The 26,442-nt window shown below is 45.2% G+C and overlaps 1 protein-coding gene across 1 annotated transcript in view; it reads left to right on the top strand.

Annotated features, from left to right (window-relative positions):
• LOC143925259 (uromodulin-like) overlaps window positions 1–26,442 on the top strand; it is a 172,170-nt gene that overhangs the window by 93,598 nt on the left and 52,130 nt on the right. Inside the window, exon 11 of the mRNA XM_077449850.1 lies at window positions 11,163–11,189. Coding sequence (XP_077305976.1) covers window positions 11,163–11,189 — 27 coding nt within the window. The remainder of the gene's footprint in view (window positions 1–11,162; window positions 11,190–26,442) is intronic.

The raw sequence follows: 26,442 nt of genomic DNA, 5'->3' as shown, positions 1-26,442 counted from the left end.
TTAAACTTGCAGGAACGCACAGAACTATATGGCGTTAAACTTGCAGGAACGCACAGAACTATATGGCATTAAATAGAATCAGAATAGACCACTATAGCGCACTAACTAACTGTCTAATAGCACTGAACAGAGCCCTGTTCTATCTCTCTCCACGCCGCTATCACACTACAAATAGCTGCTATGGAAAGAATACTTTTATAGTGTGGGGCAGGATTAAAAACAATGAGCCATGATTGGATACAGTCCTCATGACAGTGTCCAATCATGGTTCTGAGAGTGCTCTGTGCTCTGATTGGGCGAAGCTTTCATTGCTTCAATGCACTGTGTGGCGGCGCAGTGCATTGTGGTCGCTTAGTGAGCCGAACAAACGGGCGAACGGCCCTATAATTCGATTGTTCGGAGAACGCCCGAACAGCCAAAGTTCAGCCCGTACTCATGCTCGATCCAAACTGTTCGCCCACCCTTACTCCTCTGCACTTCAAAGTATTCAAATTGTCAAAATTGGCATTTTCTAATACCTTGGATTTTTTTTTAAATCGGTACTGTTGGCAGCTGAGTGAACTGAAAGTAACGTCGCTTCCAGATTACTACATCGGAGACCCGATTGAAGCTGAATCCGACCTTGTTCAGGACTCCGGCTGGTCTCTCAGGTCTCCCAGTGGGACAGGAGTCCCAGGCGGAGTGGTGGAAGGCGGCGGGAGGGGTGGCACCCCCTCCCACTCCTTGTGATAATGGCTTAGGAACTATTTAGCTGCATAGGTTGTTATCACTTGAAAGTCGACTGTCAGCTCTAAAAAGTGGTAAGGGGGTGATGCATCACCCCGGTACAACCACTTCAACAAAAATGACGTGCAGGTACATCATTTTGTGGGAAGTGATTGAAGCATGAATAATAGCACAATGCTTGTTTGTGTAATATGGCCCTTTCTATCGCCTGATATACCTGGTTGATCCCCCCTGTAAACTGATCACATTTATCATGGCTGATGAGCCCTGACACCATGGTCATATTACGTGCCTCCATCATCCTCAGCTCTCCTCTGTCCTCCTCTCCCCCTCCCTCCCTGCCTAGTGACATTGCCAGTCTTCTTTCCCTTTCCTTCCTGCTGCTATAATAACTATTTTATATTCTTACAATCCCAAGTGTTAGATAGCATTATGTGCCCCACTGTATGTGCTGTATAAAAAAAATGCTGATTAGTACCTTATTTGAGAGCACCTCCTGAAGCTCGCGTGACTGCTTGGTGCTCTCCTCCTCTCCTCCCGGCTGATGTCAGCGAAGGATTCTCAGCCCCTCCCACTGTAGCAATCAGCTTGGAAATTGGAGAGCAGTGAGCAATCATGCGAGCGACGGGGGGTTCTCTAAAATGGTTAAAATCTGAATATTTTTTATACAGCACATACACCGGGACACGTAATGTTATCTAACAGAGGCTATTGTATGATCATAACATATTGGCTTTACAACCACTTGGGGACCATAAGGGCCTACAGTGATTATCACATTACTTTGATCCCAAATTTCATTCATCCAAAGTGGACATACAAGTAACAATGTAGAATGCCATCATGTCTGATAATCTGTATTAATTTCATATCATTTATTCTATTTTTCAGGTCCAATTCCCACCACTCCTGGTAAGTGTTTTATTCTTCTATCAGATCACAATGGGGGAAGTCCTGTGGATTATTTTATACTTGTACAATATCATTGATTGGTTGCTCTTGTTGTACATTATATATGGTGATGAGTAAACCATCCAACATTCCGTACACTTTGGTCCTATTTTTGTCCCTCAATACACATCTAGAGAAGTTTCCTAAAAGGAAATATTCTAGAGGAAAGTGTGTTCTATACCTATATGAAGACTCACATACCTTGCAGAGACCTCATGAAGCCCCCAACCCTAGGTTGCTATAAAAGGCCAGTATCTACAAGACCCTGGAGCTGAACACTTGGGCCAACTCTTCCCTGCCCTTGCCAATTGGTCAATGAATGTGCCCTTCAGAAATTATGAGGTAGGAAGCAACATCCCTGAGCTCTAAACAAGAGGCTCGTCTGGATTTGAGCAGATATGTGTGTAGCACTGACCCCCGAAGGAGCGGCTGGTTTTGTTGGGCTTACTGTTACCTTCTTGACCTCGTGTACGTCTAGGGGTTTCATGAGGTAGATGGCCCAAAGAACTGCTGAAATTGACACTGGATCCACTTTTAGTGTATTTATTTGACAACAAGTAGACAGAACAGTCTCCCAATGAAGGGTAGAGGGTTGGGTAGGAAGTTCAGGTACTCTTGGAACCGCAAAAGATAGGAAGTCTCTCACTATAGAAATCCAGAGAATTGCCACTCACAAATGGACTCTCACAGCTACCGGATAGACCTCCTCTCCCTAGGCCTAGCAGCTGATAGAGTGTTTGAATAAAGCGAAGCCTCTGCCACAGACTTGCATGTAGAACATTTGAAAAAAGTCGCTGCCACAGACTTGAATGTAACTGAAGGATTTAGATAAACTTAGAGAGCTATCATACGGTACCAGTATCTCATGAAACTCCCCAACCTCCAGTTACTATAAAAGACCAGTGTCTACAAGACCCGGGAGCTGAACACTTGGACCAACTCTTCCCTGCTCCTGCCAATGAATGTGCCCTTCAGAGATTATAATGTAAGAGTCAGGAAGGAACATCCCTGAGCTCTGAACCCCGGGCACGTGTCATCATCGGGGGGGCTTGTCTGTATATGAGCAGATATGTTTTTGCCCCAATTGTCTGAATCATAAATCATGAGGAAGAACATATAAGAAAAAAGCGCAGCGCCGGAAAAATAAATATAATTGTGATATTTACAAACACAAAAGTGATGCCACTGCAAAATAAAAATAAAAGTTCAGAACCATAAAAGTGAATCAAATGTGTCCATAAATGTTCAAAACCAAAAAGATGAACCAAACGTTTCCATAAGCGTATGATGGTCTAAATTTGCCCAAAATAATGAGACTTATCACAGACCAGTGGAAGTCCCACTGTCAGAATACAATGGCACAGTGGGGAGGATTCCTCCATCCACCTCACTTGTGTGGATGGGAAGAATCTGTTCATTTTTTCTTTTTTTTTTTCTTCGCCCACCAACTAATAAGAGAGCTAACTGTATATACTCACCTTTAGACTTATACCACCGACACAGGGGTAGCTTTTCCTTCCAGTGACAACTCCCACATACAAGCATTTTTCCTCAATTTCCGCACTGTTACCCCAATATTTTACAGCAGGATAGAATGTCTGCTGCTATTAAACTCATATGTTGCATATGTTTTGATGAGATGTGCTGCACGTGTCGCTACAAACTCATACTCCACCTGGTTGGGGAGGTGCAGTTTGACATCTTTGCCCTGGGTAATAGATGAACTTGTCCCGGCACTGTCTGAAACATTCCCCTTGTGACAATGATTAAGGATGATTGCCAAACGGTTATGGTCCCACTCCTTAATGTCACAAATCCTAGGGTCCTTCTGCAGGCTCTGGAGGATGAGAGAGCCCATGCTCTGCAAATTACTTTCAGTAACGCATGGAACTATATGGTGTTAAACTTGCAGGAACGCACACAGAACTATATGGCGTTACACTTGCAGGAACACACAGAACTATATGGCGTTAAACTTGCAGGAACACACAGAACTATATGGTGTTAAATTTGCAGGAACACACAGAACTATATGGCGTTAAACTTCCAGGAACGCACAGAACTATATGGTGTTAAACTTGCAGGAACGCACAGAACTATATGGCGTTAAACTTGCAGGAACACACAGAACTATATGGCGTTAAACTTGCAGGAACACACAGAACTATATGGCGTTAAACTTGCAGGAACGCACAGAACTATATGGCGTTAAACTTGCAGGAATGCACAGAACTATATGGCGTTAAATAGAATCAGAATAGACCACTATAGCGCACTAACTAACTGTCTAATAGCACTGAACAGAGCCCTGTTCTATCTCTCTCCACGCCGCTATCACACTACAAATAGCTGCTATGGAAAGAATACTTTTATAGTGTGGGGCAGGATTAAAAGCAATGAGCCATGATTGGATACAGTCCTCATGACAGTGTCCAATCATGGTTCTGAGAGTGCTCTGTGCCCTGATTGGGCGAAGCTTTCATTGCTTCAATGCACTGTGTGGCGGCGCAGTGCATTGTGGTTGCTTAGTGAGCCGAACAAACGGGCGAACGGCCCTATAATTCGATTGTTCGGAGAACGCCCGAACAGCCAATGTTCAGCCCGTACTCATGCTCGATCCAAACTGTTCGCCCACCCTTACTCCTCTGCACTTCAAAGTATTCAAATTGTCAAAATTGGCATTTTCTAATACCTTGGATTTTTTTTTAAATTGGTACTGTTGGCAGCTGAGTGAACTGAAAGTAACGTCGCTTCCAGATTACTACATCGGAGACCCGATTGAATCTGAATTCGACCTTGTTCAGGACTCCGGCTGGTCTCTCGGGTCTCCCAGTGGGACAGGAGACCCAGGCGGAGTGGTGGGAGGTGGTGGGAGGGCGTCCCCTCCCACTCCTTGTAAAAACGGCTTAGCCACTATTTAGCTGCATCAATGTTATCACTTGAAAGTCGACTGTCAGCTCTAAAAAGTGGTAAGGGGATGATGCATCACCCCGGTACAACCAACACAAAAATGACGTGCAGGTACATCATTTTGTGGGAAGTGGTTGAAGCATGAATAATAGCACAATGCTTGTTTGTGTAATTTGGCCCTTTCTATCGCCTGATATACCTGGTTGATCCCCCCTGTAAACTGATCACATTTATCATGGCTGATGAGCCCTGACACCATGGTCATATTACGTGCCTCCATCATCCTCAGCTCTCCTCTGTCCTCCTCTCCCCCTCCCTCCCTGCCTAGTGACATTGCCAGTCTTCTTTCCCTTTCCTTCCTGCTGCTATAATAACTATTTTATATTCATACAATCCCAAGTGTTAGATGACACTATGTGCCCCACTGTATGTGCTGTATAAAAAAAATGCTGCTAGTACCTTATTTCAGAGCACCTCCTGAAGCTCGCGTGACTGCTTGGTGCTCTCCTCCTCTCCTCCCGGCTGATGTCAGCGGGGGATTCTCAGCCCCTCCCACTGTAGCAATCAGCCTGGAAGAGGAGAGCAGTGAGCAATCACGCGAGCGACGGGGGGTTCTCTAAAATGGTTAAAATCTGAATATTTTTTATACAGCACATACACCTGGACACGTAATGTTATCTAACAGAGGCTATTGTATGATCATAACATATTGGCTTTACAACCACTTGGGGACCATAAGGGCCTACAGTGATTATCACATTTACTTTGATCCCAAATTTCATTCATCCAATGTAGACATACAAGTAACAATGTAGAATGCCATCATGTCTGATAATCTGTATTAATTTCATATCATTTATTCTATTTTTCAGGTCCAATTCCCACCACTCCTGGTAAGTGTTTTATTCTTCTATCAGATCACAATGGAGGAAGTCCTGTGGATTATTTTATACTTGTACAATATCATTGATTGGTTGCTCTTGTACATTATATATGGTGATGAGTAAAGTATCCAACATTCCGTACACTTTGGTCCTATTTTTGTCCCTCAATACACATCTAGAGAAGTTTCCTAAAAGGAATATTCTAGAGGAAAGTGTGTTCTATACCTATATGAAGACTCACATACCTTGCAGAGACCTCATGAAGCCCCCAACCCCCGGTTGCTATAAAAGGCCAGTATCTACAAGACCCTGGAGCTGAACACTTGGGCCAACTCTTCCCTGCCCTTACCAATTGGTCAATGAATGTGCCCTTCAGAAATTATGAGGTAGGAAGGAACATCCCTGAGCTCTAAACAAGAGGCTCGTCTGAATTTGAGCAGATATGTGTGTAGCACTGACCCCCGAAGGAGCGGCTGGTTTTGTTGGGCTTACTGTTACCTTCTTGACCTCGTGTACGTCTACGTGTTTCATGAGGTAGATGGCCCAAAGAACTGCTGAAATTGACACTGGATCCACTTTTAGTGTATTTATTTGACAACAAGTAGACAGAACAGTCTCCCAATGAAGGGTAGAGGGTTGGGTAGGAAGTTCAGGTACTCTTGGAACCGCAAAAGATAGGAAGTCTCTCACTATAGAAATCTAGAGAATAGCCACTCACAAATGGACTCTCACAGCTACCGGATAGACCTCCTCTCCTTAGGCCTAGCAGCTGATAGAGTGTTTGAATAAAGCGAAGCCTCTGCCACCGACTTGCATGTAGAACATTTGAAAAAAGTCGCTGCCACAGACTTGAATGTAACTGAAGGATTTAGATAAACTTAGAGAGCTATCATACGGTACCAGTATCTCATGAAACCCCCCAACCTCCAGTTGCTATAAAAGACCGGTGTCTACAAGACCCGGGAGCTGAACACTTGGACCAACTCTTCCCTGCTCCTGCCAATGAATGTGCCCTTCAGAGATTATAATGTAAGAGTCAGGAAGGAACATCCCTGAGCTCTGAACCCCGGGCACGTGTCATCATCGGGGGGGCTTGTCTGTATATGAGCAGATATGTTTTTGCCCCAATTGTCTGAATCATAAATCATGAGGAAGAACATATAAGAAAAAAGCGCAGCGCCGGAAAAATAAATATAATTGTGATATTTACAAACACAAAAGTGATGCCACTGCAAAATAAAAATAAAAGTTCAGAACCATAAAAGTGAATCAAATGTGTCCATAAATGTTCAAAACCAAAAAGATGAACCAAACGTTTCCATAAGCGTATGATGGTCTAAATTTGCCCAAAATAATGAGACTTATCATAGACCAGTGGAAGTCCCACTGTCAGAATACAATGGCACAGTGGGGAGGATTCCTCCATCCACCTCACTTGTGTGGATGGGAAGAATCTGTTCATTTTTTCTTTTTTTTTTTCTTCGCCCACCAACTAATAAGAGAGCTAACTGTATATACTCACCTTTAGACTTATACCACCGACACAGGGGTAGCTTTTCCTTCCAGTGACAACTCCCACATACAAGCATTTTTCCTCAATTTCCGCACTGTTACCCCAATATTTTACAGCAGGATAGAATGTCTGCTGCTATTAAACTCATATGTTGCATATGTTTTTATGAGATGTGCTGCACGTGTCGCTACAAACTCATACTCCACCTGGTTGGGGAGGTGCAGTTTGACATCTTTGCCCTGGGTAATAGATGAACTTGTCCCGGGACTGTCTGAAACATTCCCCTTGTGACAATGATTAAGGATGATTGCCAAACAGTTATGGTCCCCCTCCTTAATGTCACAAATCCTAGGGTCCTTCTGCAGGCTCTGGAGGATGAGAGAGCCCATGCTCTGCAAATTACTTGCAGTAACGCACGGAACTATATGGCGTTAAACTTGCAGGAACGCACAGAACTATATGGCGTTAAACTTGCAGGAACGCACAGAACTATATGGCGTTAAACTTCCAGGAACGCACACAGAACGATATGGCGTTAAACTTGCAGGAACACACAGAACTATATGGCGTTAAACTTGCAGGAACACACAGAACTATATGGCGTTAAACTTGCAGGAACGCACAGAACTATATGGCGTTAAATAGAATCAGAATAGACCACTATAGCGCACTAACTAACTGTCTAATAGCACTGAACAGAGCCCTGTTCTATCTCTCTCCACGCCGCTATCACACTACAAATAGCTGCTATGGAAAGAATACTTTTATAGTGTGGGGCAGGATTAAAAGCAATGAGCCATGATTGGATACAGTCCTCATGACAGTGTCCAATCATGGTTCTGAGAGTGCTCTGTGCCCTGATTGGGCAAAGCTTTCATTGCTTCAATGCACTGTGTGGCGGCGCAGTGCATTGTGGTTGCTTAGTGAGCCGAACAAACGGGCGAACGGCCCTATAATTCGATTGTTTGGAGAACGCCCGAACAGCCAATGTTCAGCCCGTACTCATGCTCGATCCAAACTGTTCGCCCACCCTTACTCCTCTGCACTTCAAAGTATTCAAATTGTCAAAATTGGCATTTTCTAATACCTTGGATTTTTTTTTAAATTGGTACTGTTGGCAGCTGAGTGAACTGAAAGTAACGTCGCTTCCAGATTACTACATCGGAGACCCGATTGAATCTGAATTCGACCTTGTTCAGGACTCCGGCTGGTCTCTCGGGTCTCCCAGTGGGACAGGAGACCCAGGCGGAGTGGTGGGAGGTGGTGGGAGGGCGTCCCCTCCCACTCCTTGTAAAAACGGCTTAGCCACTATTTAGCTGCATCAATGTTATCACTTGAAAGTCGACTGTCAGCTCTAAAAAGTGGTAAGGGGATGATGCATCACCCCGGTACAACCAACACAAAAATGACGTGCAGGTACATCATTTTGTGGGAAGTGGTTGAAGCATGAATAATAGCACAATGCTTGTTTGTGTAATTTGGCCCTTTCTATCGCCTGATATACCTGGTTGATCCCCCCTGTAAACTGATCACATTTATCATGGCTGATGAGCCCTGACACCATGGTCAGTTTACGTGCCTCCGTCATCCTCAGCTCTCCTCTGTCCTCCTCTCCCCCTCCCTCCCTGCCTAGTGACATTGCCACTCCGCTCTCTGGCCCTTCCCTTCCTGCTGCTATAATAACTATTTTATATTCATACAATCCCAAGTGTTAGATGACATTATGTGCCCCACTGTATGTGCTGTATAAAAAAAATGCTGATTAGTACCTTATTTCAGAGCACCTGCTGAACCTTGCGTGACTGCTTGCTGCTCTCCTCCCGGCTGATGTCAGCGGGGGATTCTCAGCCCCTCCCACTGTAGCAATCAGCCTGGAAGAGGAGAGCAGCGAGCAGTCACGCGAGCGACGGGAGTTCTCTAAAATGGTTCAAATCTGAATATTTTTTATACAGCACATACACCTGGACATGTAATGTTATCTAACAGAGGCTATTGTATGATCATAACATATTGGCTTTACAACCACTTGGGGGACCATAAGGGTCTACAGTGATTATCACATTTACTTTGATCCCAAATTTCATTCATCCAAAGTGGACATACAAGTAACAATGTAGAATGCCATCATGTCTGATAATCTGTATTAACTTCATATCATTTATTCTATTTTTCAGGTCCAATTCCCACCACTCCTAGTAAGTGTTTTATTCTTCTATCAGGTCACAAGGGGGGAAGTCCTGTGGATTGTTTTATACTTGTACAATATCATTGATTGGTTGCTCTTGTACATTATATATGGTGATGAGTAAACCATCCAACATTCCGCACACTTTGATCCTATTTTTGTCCCTCAAAACACATCTAGAGAAGTTTCCTAAAATGAATATTCTAGAGGAAAGTGTGTTCTATACCTATATGAAGACTCACATACCTTGCAGAGACCTCATGAAGCCCCCAACCCTAGGTTGCTATAAAAGGCCAGTATCTACAAGACCCTGGAGCTGAACACTTGTGCCAACTCTTCCCTGCCCTTGCCAATTGGTCAATGAATGTGCCCTTCAGAAATTATGAGGTAGGAAGGAACATCCCTGAGCTCTAAACAATAGGCTTGTCTGGATTTGAGCAGATATGTGTGTAGCACTGACCCCCGAAGGAGCGGCTGGTTTTGTTGGGCTTATTGTTACCTTCTTGACCTTGTGTACTTCTAGGGGTTTCCCGAGGTAGATGGCCCAAAGAACTGCAGAAACTGACACTGGATCCATTTTTAGTATATTTATTGGACAACAGTTAGACAGAACAGTCTCTCAATGAAGGGTAGAGGGTTGGGTAAGAAGTTCAGGTACTCTTGGAACTGCAAAAGATAGGAAGTCTCTCACTATAGAAATCCAGAGAATTGCCACTCACAAATGGACTCTCACAGCTACCGGATAGACCTCCTCTCACTAGGCCTAGCAGCCAATAGAGTGTTTGAATAAAGCGAAGCCTCTGCCACAGACTTGCATGTAGAACATTTGAAAAAAGTCTCTGCCACAGACTTGATGTAGAACTCTTGTGAAAAAAGTCTCTGCCACAGACTTGAATGTAACTGAAGGATTTAGACAAACTTAGAGAGCCATCATACGGTACCAGTATCTCGCAGCCGGCCCGGCGATACCGTACGAGTGTAGATTCGCTTGGTGTCTTTCAACTGAGCCTCCAGGGTTTTTCTGAGAAGCCAGCCTTCAGCGTGGCCTTCTCCCGAAGAATCCTCCCCTGGTTGCTTCTCCAGTTGCTGGGCCTCTCCATAGATGAGACGTCACTGGACCACCTTTGAATCATCCTTCCAGTTACTTTGCCTGGGACTAGCCAGCCCTGAGACTCGGAATTGGATGGATCCACACCCCAGGCCATGAGGGCCAAGGGGGCTGGTCAGGAGGACCAAACAGACAGAAAGATCTTCTGGACCGGAGCCCAGAAGCACGTCAGTACCTTAAGTACCCACTCCCAGAATGCACAGAAAGACGACAATCCCACTGAGCTGGTTCCCGAGAAAGAAATGCACCTAGCTAAACTGCATTCTCACACTTTCCAGTGGTGACAGCGCCACCTGTGGCCAAGCAGAACACAGTGCAATTCAGCTAGACTGGTACTGAAACTATAATTTGGTATAATTGACCCCAAAACCCAACTGTGATTTTAGGAACTTTAAATAGAAAAAAACACATAGCGCGCGCTCATCAGGAGCCAGCGCTACATGTAATTTGCCCCACTTGTCTGAATCCTTGTCTAAATCACGAAGCATGCTTTACACCTGTCATAGGATATAGGGGGCTATTTATGAAAGGCAAATCCACTTTGCACTGCAAGCCACTTGAAAGTGCAGTCACTCTAAATCTAAGGGCTAGCTCTGAAATGAGTAGAAGCTCTGCTGATTTTATCATCCAATCATGTGCAAGCTAAAATGTTTTTTTTTTTAAATTTTCCTTGCATGTCCCCCTCGGATCTACAGCGACTGCACTTCCAAGTGCACTTACAGTGCAAAGAGGATTTTCCTTTAGTAAATAACCCCCCCATAGTGTCATAGCGCTTATGAACAATCGGACTAATCAATGTTGTACAAGCTCATAGTGATTAAGTTATGACTATATGATATAATCAGAAAATATCTTTGACATGTCATCTGTTTTTATTCTATATAGAACCCAGTTCTCCCACCATCACTACTAGTAAGTTTTTTTGTTTTTTCACAGGAATATATAACAAGTTGCTTTGGCCATATATTTCCTTTAAGACTCTGTCCTTCACTAGATTCTTATTGAACAGTAGGGATGAGCCGAACACTCTCACCCCTCGTTTGGTTCACACCAGAACATGCGAATAGGCAAACACTGTTAAAGTCTATGGGACTCGAACATGAAAAATCAAAAGTGCTAATTTTAAAGGCTTATATACAAGTTATTGTCCTAAAAAGTGTTTGGGGACCCGGGTCCTGCCCCAGGGGACATGTATCAATGCAAAAAAAAAGTTTTAAAAACGGCTGTTTTTTCGCGATCAGTGATTTTAATAATGCTTAAAGTGAAACAATAATAATAATATGTAATATTCTTTTAAATTTCATACCTGGGGGGTGTCTATAGTATGCCTGTGAAGTGGTGCATATTTCCCGTGTTTAGAACAGTTTGAGAGCAAAATGACATTTCTAAAAGAAAAAAAGTAATTTAAAACTACTCACAGCTACGATGTATTGTCGGGTCCGGCAATACACACAAAAGTCATTAATAAAAATGGCATAGGATTCCCCCATAGGGGAACCCCGAACCAAAATTAAACAAAAAGGCATAGGGGTCCCTCCAAATTCCATACCAGGCCCTTCAGGTCTGGTATAGATATTAAGGGGAACCCTGCGCCAAAATGAAAAAAAATGGCATGGGGGTCCCCCTCAAAATCCATACCAGACCCTTATCTGAGCACACAACCTGGCAGGCCGCAGAAAAAGGGGGGCGTGTCGTACCAGGCCACGTGCCCTTAACATTGGGAGGGTGCTTTTGGGTAGCGACCCCCCCTTAAAAGAGCACACAACCTGGCAGGCCGCAAGAAAAGAGGGGGGATGAGAGAGTGCCCCCCCTCCTGAACCGTACCAGGCCACATGCCCTCAACATTGGGAGGATGCTTTGGGGTAGACCCCAAAAGCACCTTGTCCCCATGTTGATGAGGAGAAGGGCCTCATCCCCACAACCCTTGCCTGGTGGTTGTGGGGGGTCTGCGGGTGGGGGGCTTATTGGAATCTGGAATCAGGCGACCCCCATATCCCGCCCCCCCCGTGTGAATTGGTACAAATGTACCCCTACCATTTCACAAAATGGTAGAAGAACACCGAAGCAAGACCAGAAGAAGCAGGGGAAGAAGAAGACATTAATAAAGGAATTGTCAAAAACCATCTATTGTTTTTTTTTACATTTTTGACACTTTTTTTGTGACATGGTAGGGGTACATTTGTACCCCATTACCAATTCACATGGGGGGCAGGATCTGGGGGTCCCCTTGTTAAAGGGGGCTTCCAGAATCTGATAAGCCCCCTGCCCGCAGACCCCAAACCACCGGGCAAGAGTTGTGGGGATGAGGCCTTTCTCCCCATCAACATGGGGACATGGTGCTTTTGGGGTTTACCCCAAAGCATCCTCCCAATGTTGAGGGCATGTGGCCTGGTACGGTTCAGGAGGGGGGGGGCACTCTCTCATCCCCCCTCTTTTCTTGTGGCCTGCCAGGTTGCGTGCTCTTTTAAGGGTCTAGTATGGATTTTGAGGGGGGACCCCATGCCATTTTTTTTATTTAATTTTGGTTTGGGGTTCCCCTATGGAGGAATCCCATGCTGTTTTTATCAATGAACTTTTATGTGTATTGTCGAACCGACAATTCATTGTAGCCGCGAGTAGTTTTAAATTACTTTTTTCCTTTAGAAATGTCATTTTGCTCACGGACTGTTCTAAACACGGGAAAAGTGTTTACAGGCATACTATAGACACCCCCCAGGTACAAAATTTAAAAGAATATTTCATATTATTATTATTGTTTTACTTAAAGCATTATTAAAATCACTGATCCCAAAAAAAACTTTTAAAACTTTTTTTGCATTGGGACAGGACCCAGGTCCCCAAACACTTTTTATGACAAAAAAAACTTGCATATTAACCTTTAAAATTAGCACTTTTGATTTCTCCCATATACTTTTAATGGGTGTTCCGCAGCTTTCGAATTTTCCGCAAACACCCCAAATTGTTTGCTATTCGTTGAACAGGTGAACACCCGATGTTTGAGTCGAACTCATGTTCGAGTCAAACTCATGTTCGACCCCAACATAAAGCCCAGCCCTATTGAACAGTTACAATAAATTTATATAGTACAAAGACTTTTGACGGTACATGCTGGGTCGGTGACGTCACATGGGGGTCGGAACGTCAGATGGGGCGGGGCTACCAGGTTATGTTTGCCAGGTGACTCCACCCCTTACCTTTTAAGAACTGTCAGATGGCAGAGCAGGCAGATGGCTGTTGGACTCCATCGCAGCTAGCCTCCGCCTCTGGCCATGCGGCAGGCATCGTGACTGATGGTGGATTTACGTCGAGGACATGGGGGGTTTTTTTATAAAGGAATTGTCAAAAACTGTGTGTGTGTATTTTTTCAACACTTTGTTTGGGGAATGCATAGGGGTACAATGTACCACACATACATTCACATGGGGGGGCGGGATCTGCGGGCCCCCTTGTTAAAGGGGGCTTCCACATTCCGATATGCCCCCCCTTGCAAACCCCACAACCACCATCCAGGGTTGTGAGGAAGAGGCCCTTCTCCCCATCAACATGGGGACAAGGGGTTTTTGGGTGTCCCAAATCACCCCCCTATGTTTAGGGCATGTAACCTGGTATGGTTCATGGGGAGGCACTTGCTCGCCCCCCTCTTTCCTGGCCTGGCAGGCTGCATACTCGGATAAGTGTCTAGTATGGATTTTGGGGGAGACCCAATGCCATTTTTTATTTTTATTTTGGCATTTGGTTATGCTTAACATCTATTTCAGACCCAAAGAGTCTCGTATGGATTGTGGGACCTACACTGTTTTCTTAATATTATTCTATTGGCAGCAATGTTTTTTTTTTTTCATTTGGCTGTCAGCGGGGAAGGCCGCTGACAGCTGAAGACTCATCCGTTATTAAGGACGTGGCATCCCACCGAGCCTACCCCGAAAATTGGACATGAACAGGCAATGATCGGGCCGAGCTCATGCTTGTCCAACACTAGGGATAAGCCGAATGTACTCTGATTTTGGTTTGGCAAATAAATGGTGAATGTTATTGAAAGTGGAGGGCCACCCTGAAAAAAAAATACATAAAAAATTAGAAAAAAAATCATTAAAAAAAAATGAAAACATTTTTTTTTTAAAGCGGAGGTCCAGCCTAAAGTGGACCTTCCGCTCATTGGAATCCTCCCCCCCTCCGGCGCCACAATTGGCACCTTTCAGGGGGGAGGGGGGTGCAGGTACCTGTACAGTACAGGTATCTGCGACCACTTCCGGCATAGCTATCTGCGGAAAGGGGCGTAGATCTACGCCCCTTTCCGAAAGTCCCCCGCTGCCTGCTGGGAAACACACGGATCCCAGAGACAACGGGGACCATCCTTATTGCGCAGCTCGACTCGCCCATGCGCAGTAGGGAACTGGGAAATGAAGCCGAAAGGCTCCACTTCCTGATTCCCATACCCAAGATGGCAACGGCAGCACCCGAGAGACGATCGAGAGATCGGCTTCGGGTGCCGACATCGCGGGCGCGCTGGGCGGGTAAGTGTCCTTATTTTAAAAGTCAGCAGCTGCAGTATTTGTAGCTGCTGGCTTTTAAAAAAAAAAAACGGCGGAACTCCCGGCGGACTCCCGCTTTAACTTACCAGAAATACCTGTTGCTAGGCACATCATCCTAATCTGCCTCTTCCTCCTCCGCGGAGATCTTCTTTCTTCTCTCCTCCGTGCGGCGTCTTCTGGGTAATGGGTGGCGCTGTGTGTTCTGGGAACTGTGTGTCCCAGAACACAGCGCGTCCCATTAACAAAGCGCTGCGCGACTCGCGCATGCGCAGTAGGAAACGGGCAGTGAAGCTGCAAGGCTCCACTGCCTGTTTCCCTTAGCCAAAATGGCAGCACTGAGACCCGAGACCGAGGGATGGGTCAGCCTCGGGCGGCCGACATCGCGGGCGCCCTGGACAGGTAAGTGTGCTTATTAAAAGTCAGCAGCTACAGTGTTTGTAGCTGCTGACTTTAATTTTATTTTATTTTTAAACCGGCCCTCCTCTTGAAGTTCGGATCTGTAATCCAAAGCTTGTTGAAATCAAAGGGACACAAACTTTTGTTTTCAGTAATGGCCATTTTCTAAATTAAAAGGGCAAGATATGGACAAATTGTGAAGGGGAGGGGGGGGGTTCCTGATCTCAATGATGAGAGGCCATTTGGGGGGCAGCTTAAAATGCATCATATGAAATATGTAATTTTTTTAAATAACACGTTTTAGGGGATTTCTAAAGCTGTACCTGGAATTACAGAATGGTAAGACTCTCGGGGACCGCATCGTAGACACAATATTCTAGCACCACATCAATGCCATGTCTATTCATTTACTTAACTTTTGAATAACTGCTTGGCTTACAGTCCCAGTAAAGCAAAATGATTGGTCAATACCCCAAAAAATTTTTGAAATTAATAGTTTTTTCCCAAAAGATTTTGTTTAGAAGTAATACAGTAACTCAGTTGAAAGCAAGAGACAATATAGCCAAAATTATCTATTTTATATCATTTTTTTTTTTTTAACAAAAAAGCTAAAGCTATCAATATCACATACATTTCCAAACATGGGCAAAGCAAGTCACAAAGCTTAGCTTGTTGTGGTCTTCTATTCTGGAATTGTGTGCCAACCCCAAACCACAACCCGCATTGAAACAGGGCATTGTGATTATTTTTCTTGTTCACCATAACAACTGCCTCCCCTCTGCAGAGAGAAAAAAAACAAATAAATCCCACAGTAGCTGGACAGCATGCAAGAAGTTTGATTAGGGTCCAAGGCAGTGCCGGGACAAGGTCATCCAAGGCAAAGATGCCAAACTGCGCCCCCCTTTCCCTTAGGGTTAGGGTCAGGGTGCCCCCTACCCCTGCAATAAACCATTGCGCCAGGGGCAGCCGTCCCTCCTGCCCACCCCTTGTCCCGGTCCTGGTCCAAGGCATAGAGCTGCACAATTAATTTGTCAAGAACCGTTATGGCGATCTTGACAAAAGTGTTTCACGTTTCTTTCTATGCAAAGAATTTCCTCTGCTCCTTCTGAAGCCCTCAAAAGAAAGGAAGAGAAAAACCGGGCAGTCTGCCGAGAATCAAAACATTCTTTATCAGTTGAACTTAAGTATAAACATTGTAACAATTTGTCAATGGAAAACACTTTGTGTGTAAGGGAAAATAGTTTAACCACTTAAACCATCCTTTCTCGACCTACTACCATCTACAACTCATGATACATTAGTGTGATGGTCGGTGGGAAGAATGGTCCTTACACTTGTGGTCAGTGGGAAGAATGGTCCTTACACTTGTGGTCATTGGGAAGAATGGTCCTTACACTTGTGGTCAGTGGGAAGAATGGTCCTTACACTTGTGGTCATTGGGAAGAATGGTCCTTACACTTGTGGTCAGTGGGAAGAATGGTCCTTACACTTGTGGTCATTGGGAAGAATGGTCCTTACACTTGTGGTCATTGGGAAGAATGGTCCTCACACTTGTGGTCATTGGGAAGAATGGTCCTTACACTTGTGGTCAGTGGGAAGAATGGTCTTTACACTTGTGGTCAGTGGGAAGAATGGTCCTTACACTTGTGGTCATTGGGAAGAATGGTCCTCACACTTGTGGTCATTGGGAAGAATGGTCCTTACACTTGTGGTCATTGGGAAGAATGGTCCTTACACTTGTGGTCATTGGGAAGAATGATCCTTACACTTGTGGTCATTGGGAAGAATGGTCCTTACACTTGTGGTCATTGGGAAGAATGGTCCTTACACTTGTGGTCATTGGGAAGAATGGTCCTCACACTTGTGGTCATTGGGAAGAATGGTCCTTACACTTGTGGTCATTGGGAAGAATGGTCCTTACACTTGTGGTCAGTGGGAAGAATGGTCCTTACACTTGTGGTCAGTGGGAAGAATGGTCCTTACACTTGTGGTCATTGGGAAGAATTACTCTTTACAGATAGCTAAAAAGATCAATGGTGTCGGTGGGAACTTATCTGAGAGGCAGAAATTTTTCCAATGCTGAAGGAACCCCTACAACCTCTGGAGGAACCCTGGTTGAGAATCACTGACTCAAACACTAAACCTTTTTCTGACATTTGTTGGTTTCAAGTTAACCAGTTGCCGACCGCCGCACGACGATGTACGTCGACAGCATGGCACGGGCAGGCATATTGGCGTACATGTACGTCCCTTGCCTCCCGCGGGTCGGGGGCCCGATCGGGCCCCCGCCCGGTGCCTGCGGCGGTCGGTTTTCGTCCGGGAGCGATCCGGGACGAGGGGGCAGCCATTCATTCATGGCCACCCCCACGCGATCGCTCCCGACGAATAGGAATCCCCCGTGACATCACTTCCTCTCCTGTAATGTAAACACAGGAGAGGAAGTGATGTATTCTCTCCTCCGTGTCGGTATTTTTCGTTCCGACACGGAGGAGAGCGGATCGGTGAGTTGCACCAACACTCTACACACACAGTAGAACATGCCAGGCACACTCACACCCCCCCGATCACCCCCCCCCAATTACCCCTGCCCCCCAGTCACAGTGACACCAATGTCATTTTTTTTTTTTTTTTTGCATTGGTGTCATTTGTGACTGTAATAACTGTTAGGGCAGTTAGGGTTAGCCCCCTTTAGTTCTAATGTACCCCCCTAACCCCCCCAATAAAGGTTTAACCCCGTGATCACCCCCCGTCGCCAGTGTCACTAAGGCTGGGTTCACATTGCAGCGGTTTATGAGAACGAATGTGATTCGCACCGCACTGCAGTGCAAATCACATCCGATCTCTGTGCGATTCGAGTTCAGCCATTCGCCGCACCCGCCACACCCGCCGCACCCGCCGCAAATTCGCACGGGACCCTTTTTTTGGCCCGCAGCAGAATCGGATCGCATGGGTGTTCACACCATGCGATCCGAGTTTGCAGATCGCACTGCGATATGCGAACTGATCTGGGGGTGTCAGTAACATTTCACTGACACTCCCAGCAGTCCGCATAGGGCAGTGTGAACTGCCGCCGGGAGGCATGCGATGCGGGAACCCGCCGCGGATTCGCGGCGTTTCCGCATCGCTCCAGTGTGAACCCAGCCTAATAAGCGATCATTTTTCTGATCGCCGTATTAGTGTCACAGGTGACGCTAGTTAGGCAGGTAGGTATTTAGGTTCGCCGCAACTTTTTATAGCGCCAGGGACCCCCATATACTACCGCATAAAGCCCCCTGATTGCCCCCTAGTTAACCCTTTCACCAGTGATCACCATATAACTGTTACAGGTGACGCTGGTTGGTTAGTTATTTTTTTATAGTTTCAGGGCACCCGCCATTTATTACCTAATAAAGGTTTAACCCCCTGATCACCCGGCGGGTGTCATTTGTGACTAATAACTGTTAGGGCAGTTAGGGTTAGCCCCCTTTAGTTCTAATGTGCCCCCCTAACCCCCCCAATAAAGGTTTAACCCCGTGATCACCCCCCGTCGCCAGTGTCACTAAGGCTGGGTTCACATTGCAGCGGTTTATGAGAACGGATGTGATTCGCACCGCACTGCAGTGCAAATCACATCCGATCTCTGTGCGATTCGAGTTCAGCTATACAGATAGTATGGCTGAATTCGTGTCGCACCCGCCGCAAACTCGCACGGGACCCTTTTTTTGGTCCGCAGCAGAATCGGATCGCATGGGTGTTCACACCATGCGATCCAAGTTTGCAGATCGCACTGCGATATGCGAACTGATCTGGGGGTGTCATTAACATTTCACTGACACTCCCAGCAGTTCGCATAGGGCAGTGTGAACTGCCGCCGGGAGGCATGCGATGCGGGAACCCGCCGCGCATTCGTGGCGTTCCTGCATCGCTCCAGTGTGAACCCAGCCTAATAAGCGATCGTTTTTCTGATCGCTGTATTAGTGTCACAGGTGACGCTAGTTAGGCAGGTAGGTATTTAGGTTCGCCGCAGCTTTTTATAGCGCCAGGGACCCCCATATACTACCGCATAAAGCCCCCTGATTGCCCCCTAGTTAACCCTTTCACCAGTGATCACCATATAACTGTTACAGGTGACGCTGGTTGGTTAGTTATTTTTTTATAGTTTCAGGGCACCCGCCATTTATTACCTAGTCTCACTAGTGTACCCCTAAATTTAGGGGTGTCTACTTTCCAAAATGGGGTCATTTGGGGGGGGTTTGTGCCATCTTGGCATTTTATGGCCTTCAAAACTGTAACGCCCTTAGAAAGCCTGAAGGCGGTGCTTGGTTTTCGGGGCCCCGTACGCGGCTAGGCTCCCAAAAAGTCCCACATATGTGGTATCCCCGTACTCAGGAGAAGCAGCAGAATTTATTTTGGGGTGTCATTTCACATATGCCCATGGCATGCGTGAGCAATATATCATTTAGTGACAACTTTGTGAAAAAAAAAAAAAAAGTTTGTAATTTTCCCGCAACTTGTGGCAAAATATAAAATATTCCATGGACTCAACATGCCTCTCAGCAAATAGCTTGGGGTGTCTACTTTCTAAAATGGGGTCATTTGTGGGGGTTTTGTGCCATCTTGGCATTTTATGGCCTTCAAAACTGTAATAGGTAGTGAGAAGTGAACTCAAAAATTTACCCCCTTAGAAAGCCTGAAGGCGGTGCTTGGTTTTCGGGGCCCCGTACGCGGCTAGGCTCCCAAAAAGTCCCACATATGTGGTATCCCCGTACTCAGGAGAAGCAGCAGAATTTATTTTGGGGTGTCATTTCACATATGCCTATAGCATGTGTGAGCAATATATCATTTAGTGACAACTTTGTGTAAAAAAAAAAAAAAAAAATTTTTTTTTGTCATTATTCAATCGCTTGAGGCAAAAAAATAAAATATTCAATGGGCTCAACATGCCTCTTATCAATTTCCTCAGGGTGTCTACTTTCCAAAATGGGGTCATTTGGGGGGGTTTTGTACTGCCCTGCCAATTTAGCACCTCAAGAAATGAGATAGGCAGTCGTAAACTAAAAGCTGCGTAAATTCCAGAAAACGTACCTTAGTTTGTAGATGTGACAACTTTTGCGCAAACCAATAAATATACAATTATTGACTTTTTTTTTACCAAAGACATGTGGCTGAATACATTTTGGCCTAAATGTATGACTAAAATTGAGTTTATTGGATTTTTCTAATAACAAAAAGTAGAAAATATCATTTTTTTTCAAAATTTGCGGTCTTTTTACGTTTATATCGCAAAAAATAAAAATCGCAGAGGCAATCAAATACCATCAAAAGAAAGCTCTATTTGTGGGAAGAAAAGGACGCAAATTTTGTTTGGGTACAACATTGCATGACCGCGCAATTACCAGTTAAAGCAGCGCAGTGCCAAAGTGTAAAAAGACCTCTGGTCATTTACCAGCAAAATGGTCCGGTCTGAAAGTGGTTAATTCACGCCTGAGCGTATTGTAGCTTGAAGCCTAAAGCTGCAAAACGCTTGAGGTTGAAAAAAAAATCCATTATTCTCCATGGAGACGGTTCACATCTCCACTCTAAGTAGCCTGAAGCTCAAACAAGTTCTGGACCCCTTCTTTTTTTTTTCGTTCGAATCCGGCAGATTTGGGTGTTTGTGGTGCATATTCACCCAGGAAGCAGGTGACAACATAGAAACAAATGATGAAACGGATGATCATTTTTCCTATTGGCTAATAAAAAAAGGCAGCAAAGCTCAAAAACGCCAGAAGCGTGCAAATACGCACAACAAAAACGCCTGAAAAAGCTACGCTGGGGTGTGAATGGGTCCTAAAGATGGGGAAAAAAAAAAACTGTGACACTTTTGCAGCACATCTTGTGAGCCTGTATGGAATTTGCAATTCATGAACGGTTGAACAGGAATTTAGCACCCGTATTTTTTGGACACTGAAGATGGAAATAGCATACAACTTTGCGCCACAGCTAGAAAGTCTTTTGGAACAGGCTGGGTTTCCGGGAGATTTAGCAGACATTTAAAATCCATAAAAATGGAATTAGTGTCTCTTTTGGATGCTTGTGATGGAAATAGCATACAGGGGTTTGCACTACAGCTAAAAAGCCTGTTTGGACAGGCTGCAATTTTCGAGAGCTTGAGCTGACATTTAGCTCAATGATTTAAAGGAGTTGTAAAGACAGAAGGTGCATTAAGATAAAAAAAAAACCTTCTGTGTGCAGCTCCCCCTCATACTTACCTGAGCCCCTTCTCTATCCAGTGATGTTGCAGGAGAGACTCGGGTGCCCGGGACTCTTCCTCTACATTGGCTGAGACAGCAGCATGGTGCCACTGGCTCCTGCTGCTGTCAATCAAAGTCAGTGAGCCAATGAGTAGAGAGGGGGGACTGGGACCGAGCCGTGGCTCCGTGTCTGAATGTGCAACTATGTTTCAATAAATATATGGAATTGGATGGGGTTTTAAAGAGGAGTTCCACCCAAAAATGGAGCTTCCGCTTTAAGCACTCCTCACCCCCTTGGCATTTGGCATGTCATTTCTTTTTTGGGGGGGGGGGAGTGGGGGCTTCGTTAGGAGGGGGACTTCCTGTCCCACTTCCTCCTTCCACCCAGGGACCGCCAAGGCGACTCCTCCTTTCGCCTTAGGCGGTCCCTCCCTCTAGGCGATCTCCTGGGACACATGACAGGTTCCGGAAGGTCGCCTATTTACTCCGGGAGCGCAGCGCAACTCGCGTATGTGCCGTGCGTGCCCGGCCGTGAAGCCGAAAGCTGTCACGGCTGGGTGCCCAGAGTGGCAATGGAGGTGCCGGCGGAGAGTAGGGGGGAGGAGGGGTGGAACAGGTTAGTGTATGTTTATTAAAAGTCAGCAACTACACGTTTTGTAGCTGCTGATTTTTAATAAACATAAAAAGCCTGGAACTCCGCTTTAATTGTGCCTCTGAGAAGTGTAAACAAAAGAAATACAACAACAAACTTATGAAAAAAATAGACAATTTTATTTACTATAAAAACAGTTGAAAAAAAGTACATTACAGTTTGTACGATTAGGTTTGAATTCAGATCCCCAACAATTAATAGAAATGTTGCCCACGTGTTTCGTGCACAGTGCCGCTTCATCAGGGCCTTGAACATAGCACAGTAGGACGTTATGTGAATTCTACAGATGAAACATCAGTTAGCACTGTATAGATTATATAATTACATAGATAAGAATTGAAGACACACTGTATACAGATGTTAATGCAGGAATCCTTGCTTAGGTATATATTAATAGCATGTCATCATATATATTTATCAATAAAATGAAAATATTTGTAAAGCATTGAACAAACAAATACAGTTACATTTTCAACCCATTGGGGGTATATAGCGATGCCTTTCACACAGGGAGCTAGAATAAAGGGAATCAATTGCGTGGTGTTAATTATCCAGATATGTGACGCTAATCTATGTAAATATGTAAATAAATATATATATATATATATATGTATATATATATATATATATATATATATATATATATATATATATATATATATATATATATATATATATATATATATATATATATATATATATATATATATATATAATATATATATATATATATATTTAGAGAGAGATATATATATAGATATATATATATATATATATATATATATATATATATATAGAGAGAGATATATATACACATACACACATATAGAGACCATAATGTTTCATGAAGGCGTATCTCTCACTCACCCACAGACTGTAATCAGAGGACACCGGCTCGGCGGGACAACGTGAGGCCTGGTAGTCCGTCGGAAAACTCCACCCCATCTTAACCGAGAAGAATGGGTGGGTCCCTATACATGCAGATGAAAAAGTATGATAAGCCAAACGGAGCCTCAAAAAAAAAGGCATAGTTAGACTTACCGGTGACGGTATTTCTAAGAGCCTTTCAGGACAACCCTGGAGAGAGAGTGCAGCTCCGCCCCCTTTTCAGGAAACACCTAGGCCGCGTACACACGCGGGGACTGTTCGCCCAACTTTGTCCGTCAAACAGTTTCGGCAAACAGTCCGCTCAAAATTAGCATGGACGGACATGCCCACACACGACGAACGAACAGTTTGCTGAAACCGTGCGCGATGACGTGAACGGCACGTACGACGGGACGAAAAATACGACGTCCTATACACTGCATTATAACTTTCGGCGTGTTAAGCCTTTCTGAGCATGCGCGGAACTTAGTTTGTCGAACAAGCCTACACACGGGCGGACTGTCCGCTCAAACAAGGTTTCAGCGGACAGTTTTACGGAATTTCCGAAAAACCTTGTTCGTCAAACTGTCCGCTGAAACTGTCCGCTGAAAGCCCACACACGAGCGGACTGTCCGCCGAAACACTGTTCAGCGGACAAAGTTGGGCGAACAGTCCGCCCGTGTGTACGCGGCCTTACTGCCTTTAAATCCCTCCTCTTCCACCATGGTCTCAGCTATTGTGGTCTCCGACATACTGGAAAACAAAGCACAGAAAACCACAAACAACCACGATAGACACTTACACCACTTCTAAGTTACAAAGGGAGGGAAGTAGCGGTTGTCCTGAAAGGCTCTTAGAAATACCGTCACCGGTAAGTCTAACTATGTCTTTCTCAAATCACCTTTCGGGACAATCCTGGAGAGGATAACCGAGAAACTTACCCTAGGGTGGGACCACTGCCTGCAGCACCTTCCTGCCCGAAGGCTCGATCCGCGGCTGACAGTAAGTCCAACCTGTAATGTCGGAGAAATGTGGAATAGTTGGGCCAAGTAGCCAACTTGCAGATTTGATCAGGTGTAGCACCGGCCCTTTTCGGGCCCAGGAAACTGCCGTTGATCTTGTGGAATGAGCAGCAATACCTGAGGGGGGTATTTCTCCTTTAGCTCCATACCCTGGCGGAGGAAACACAATAACTGAGGCCATGGTGGAAGAGGAAGGATTTAAAGGTGGCAGGTGTTTCCTGAAAAAGGGGTGGAGCTGCGCTCTCTCTCTCCAGGGTTGTCCTGAAAGGTGAATTGAGAAAATTGTATATATATATATATTTATTTTTTATAAAAATTACTAAGACTCAAGAGAAAGAGGGGACAGAATAATTATGAAGGGGAATAGCAAAGAAGGAAAAGAAAAAAGGGGAATGACAAAAGAAAGTGGAGTAGGAAAAAAGAATGGAGGGACACACAGAGCAGCCAACTCCGGGTGCCCCTATAGCAAGCTGCTTGCTGTGGGGGGCACTCAGCATTAGAGAGGAGCCAGGAGCGTCAGCGGGGGGGGGGGGATCCGAGGAGAGGAGGCTCCGGGCTGCTCTGTGCAAAACCATTACACAGAGCAGGAAACTATAAGCCCTTGTACACACGGTTGGAGATTCCGACGGAATGTTTCCTATCAAACCGTTTTGTCGGATATTCCGACTGTGTGTGGTCTCCATCGGACTGATATTCCAACGGACCAACTTTTCCAACTTGCCTGTAAAATTTTCCGACAAAATGCTCCTATCGGACATACTCCGATCATGTGTAGCCTAATGTGACGGACAAAGTGCCACGCATGCTCAGATCAAATTCCTAGACCAAAGCTATTGGCTACTAGCCTGAACGTAGTCCCGCCGTAATGAAATAACGTCATCACGTTATGTACAATCGGATTTTCCGACAACTTAGTCCGACCGTGTGTATGCAACATCACTTCCGGACCTCTTCCGGAATTAATCCGTTGGAATTACTCCGACGGATTTGGTTGTCGGAATCTCCGACCGTGTGTACAAGGGCTTACATGTTTGTTATTTTTAAATGAAAAGAACTGAAACTCACAGCATATGCAACTGTGAAATAGCTGCCAAGAATTGTGGGTGCCACAATAAACAGGTAGTGGTAGCAGGCCTACAGCAGTGTTAGGAGATATTAAAGTGGTTGTAAACCCTTACAAACCACTTTGACCTACAGGTAAGTCTAGATTAAGGCTTACCTGTAGGTCCAAGAAATATCTCCTAAACCTACACGGTTTAGGAGATATTTGCCAAAAGACAGGCACGCTGTCGACGGAGATATGCCGCGAGTGGCGGCTCCCGTGCGCATGCGTGGGAGTGAGGTCATCGCGGCTTCACCGAATGACAGCGGCGGAGCAGCGAGACCCACCGAGACCCACCAAAAAGATGGATGCTCCGGACTACAGGGGACAGCAGGGACTTCGCTGGCTCCTGTGTCAGGTAAGTGACACATAATGGACTACTATGCGATGCGATGCGATGCATAGTAGTCCATTATGCTTTACCTCTGCAGGGAATCAAAGAGGAAGTAAACCCATCAGGGTTTACTTCCTCTTTAACAGTGGCAAGTAGTGGGATGTACTAATGGTGGCCGGGTGTGCTTATAGAGACTGGGCATGGAAATGGCAGCACCATGCAAGTTTTTTTTATGTGGCCTTTAGTGATAAAAGGAGTAACTGTGGTTAGAGTAAAAAAAAAAAAAAAAGGAGGGTGGCAGGATCCCCCAAATATTTAATCTGAAGCACCTGCAACAGATTCATGCATGCTTAGAGCTAAAAAAAAAAAATTCAGGCAACCACCTCCACCACTGCTCCTCCTTTCACCATGACTAAACTCTGAGACACCGTGTCCATGGAATTTTATCCTACCAGCCTCCAGTAATAGTTGACACAGGTTCCTCCGTAGTGCATCCTCTAGATGTTTTATTCTCTGCTCCCTCTCTGCTTTCATCCCCTCTTTCCTTTCTATTGAAAAGAGTGCACAGTAGCTCACTTGTGGTCTTCTTAGCCCCCGTACACACGGGTCGGACATTCCGACAACATAAATCCGTCTGATTTTCTCAGACGGATTGTGTCCGAAACTGGTGTTGCATACACACGGTCAGACAAATCCGATCATTCGGAACGTGGTGACGTTCGGTGCGTACGACGGAACTACATTGTGGCTAGTAGCCAATAGTTTTGGTCTTGTAATTTGATCTGAGCATGCGTGGCACTTTGTCCTATCGGAATTCTGTACAAACTTTTGTTGTCGGAAAATTTGAGGCCCTGCTCTGAAATTTTTTTTCCGTCGGAAAGAGCCCACGCACGATCGGATTTTCTGACAATATAATCCGATCGGACCTTTTCCGTCTGAATTTCCGACCCTGTGTACGGGGGGCTTAGTCCCAGCTCTTGTTTCTACGTGCTGAGCCGAGCTGAGACTCAAAGAAGAGCTTGAGCCGAGCACAGTATAGAATTTAGGG

Source organism: Lithobates pipiens, unplaced genomic scaffold, assembly GCF_037356315.1.
Source record: "Lithobates pipiens isolate NorthernLeopardFrog02 unplaced genomic scaffold, aLitPip1_a1.2 Scaffold_22, whole genome shotgun sequence".
In the NCBI taxonomy this organism is placed as follows: Eukaryota; Metazoa; Chordata; class Amphibia; order Anura; family Ranidae; genus Lithobates; species Lithobates pipiens.
The sequence above is the reverse complement of the archived record's forward strand: the minus strand, read 5'-3'. Positions and strand labels throughout refer to the sequence as shown.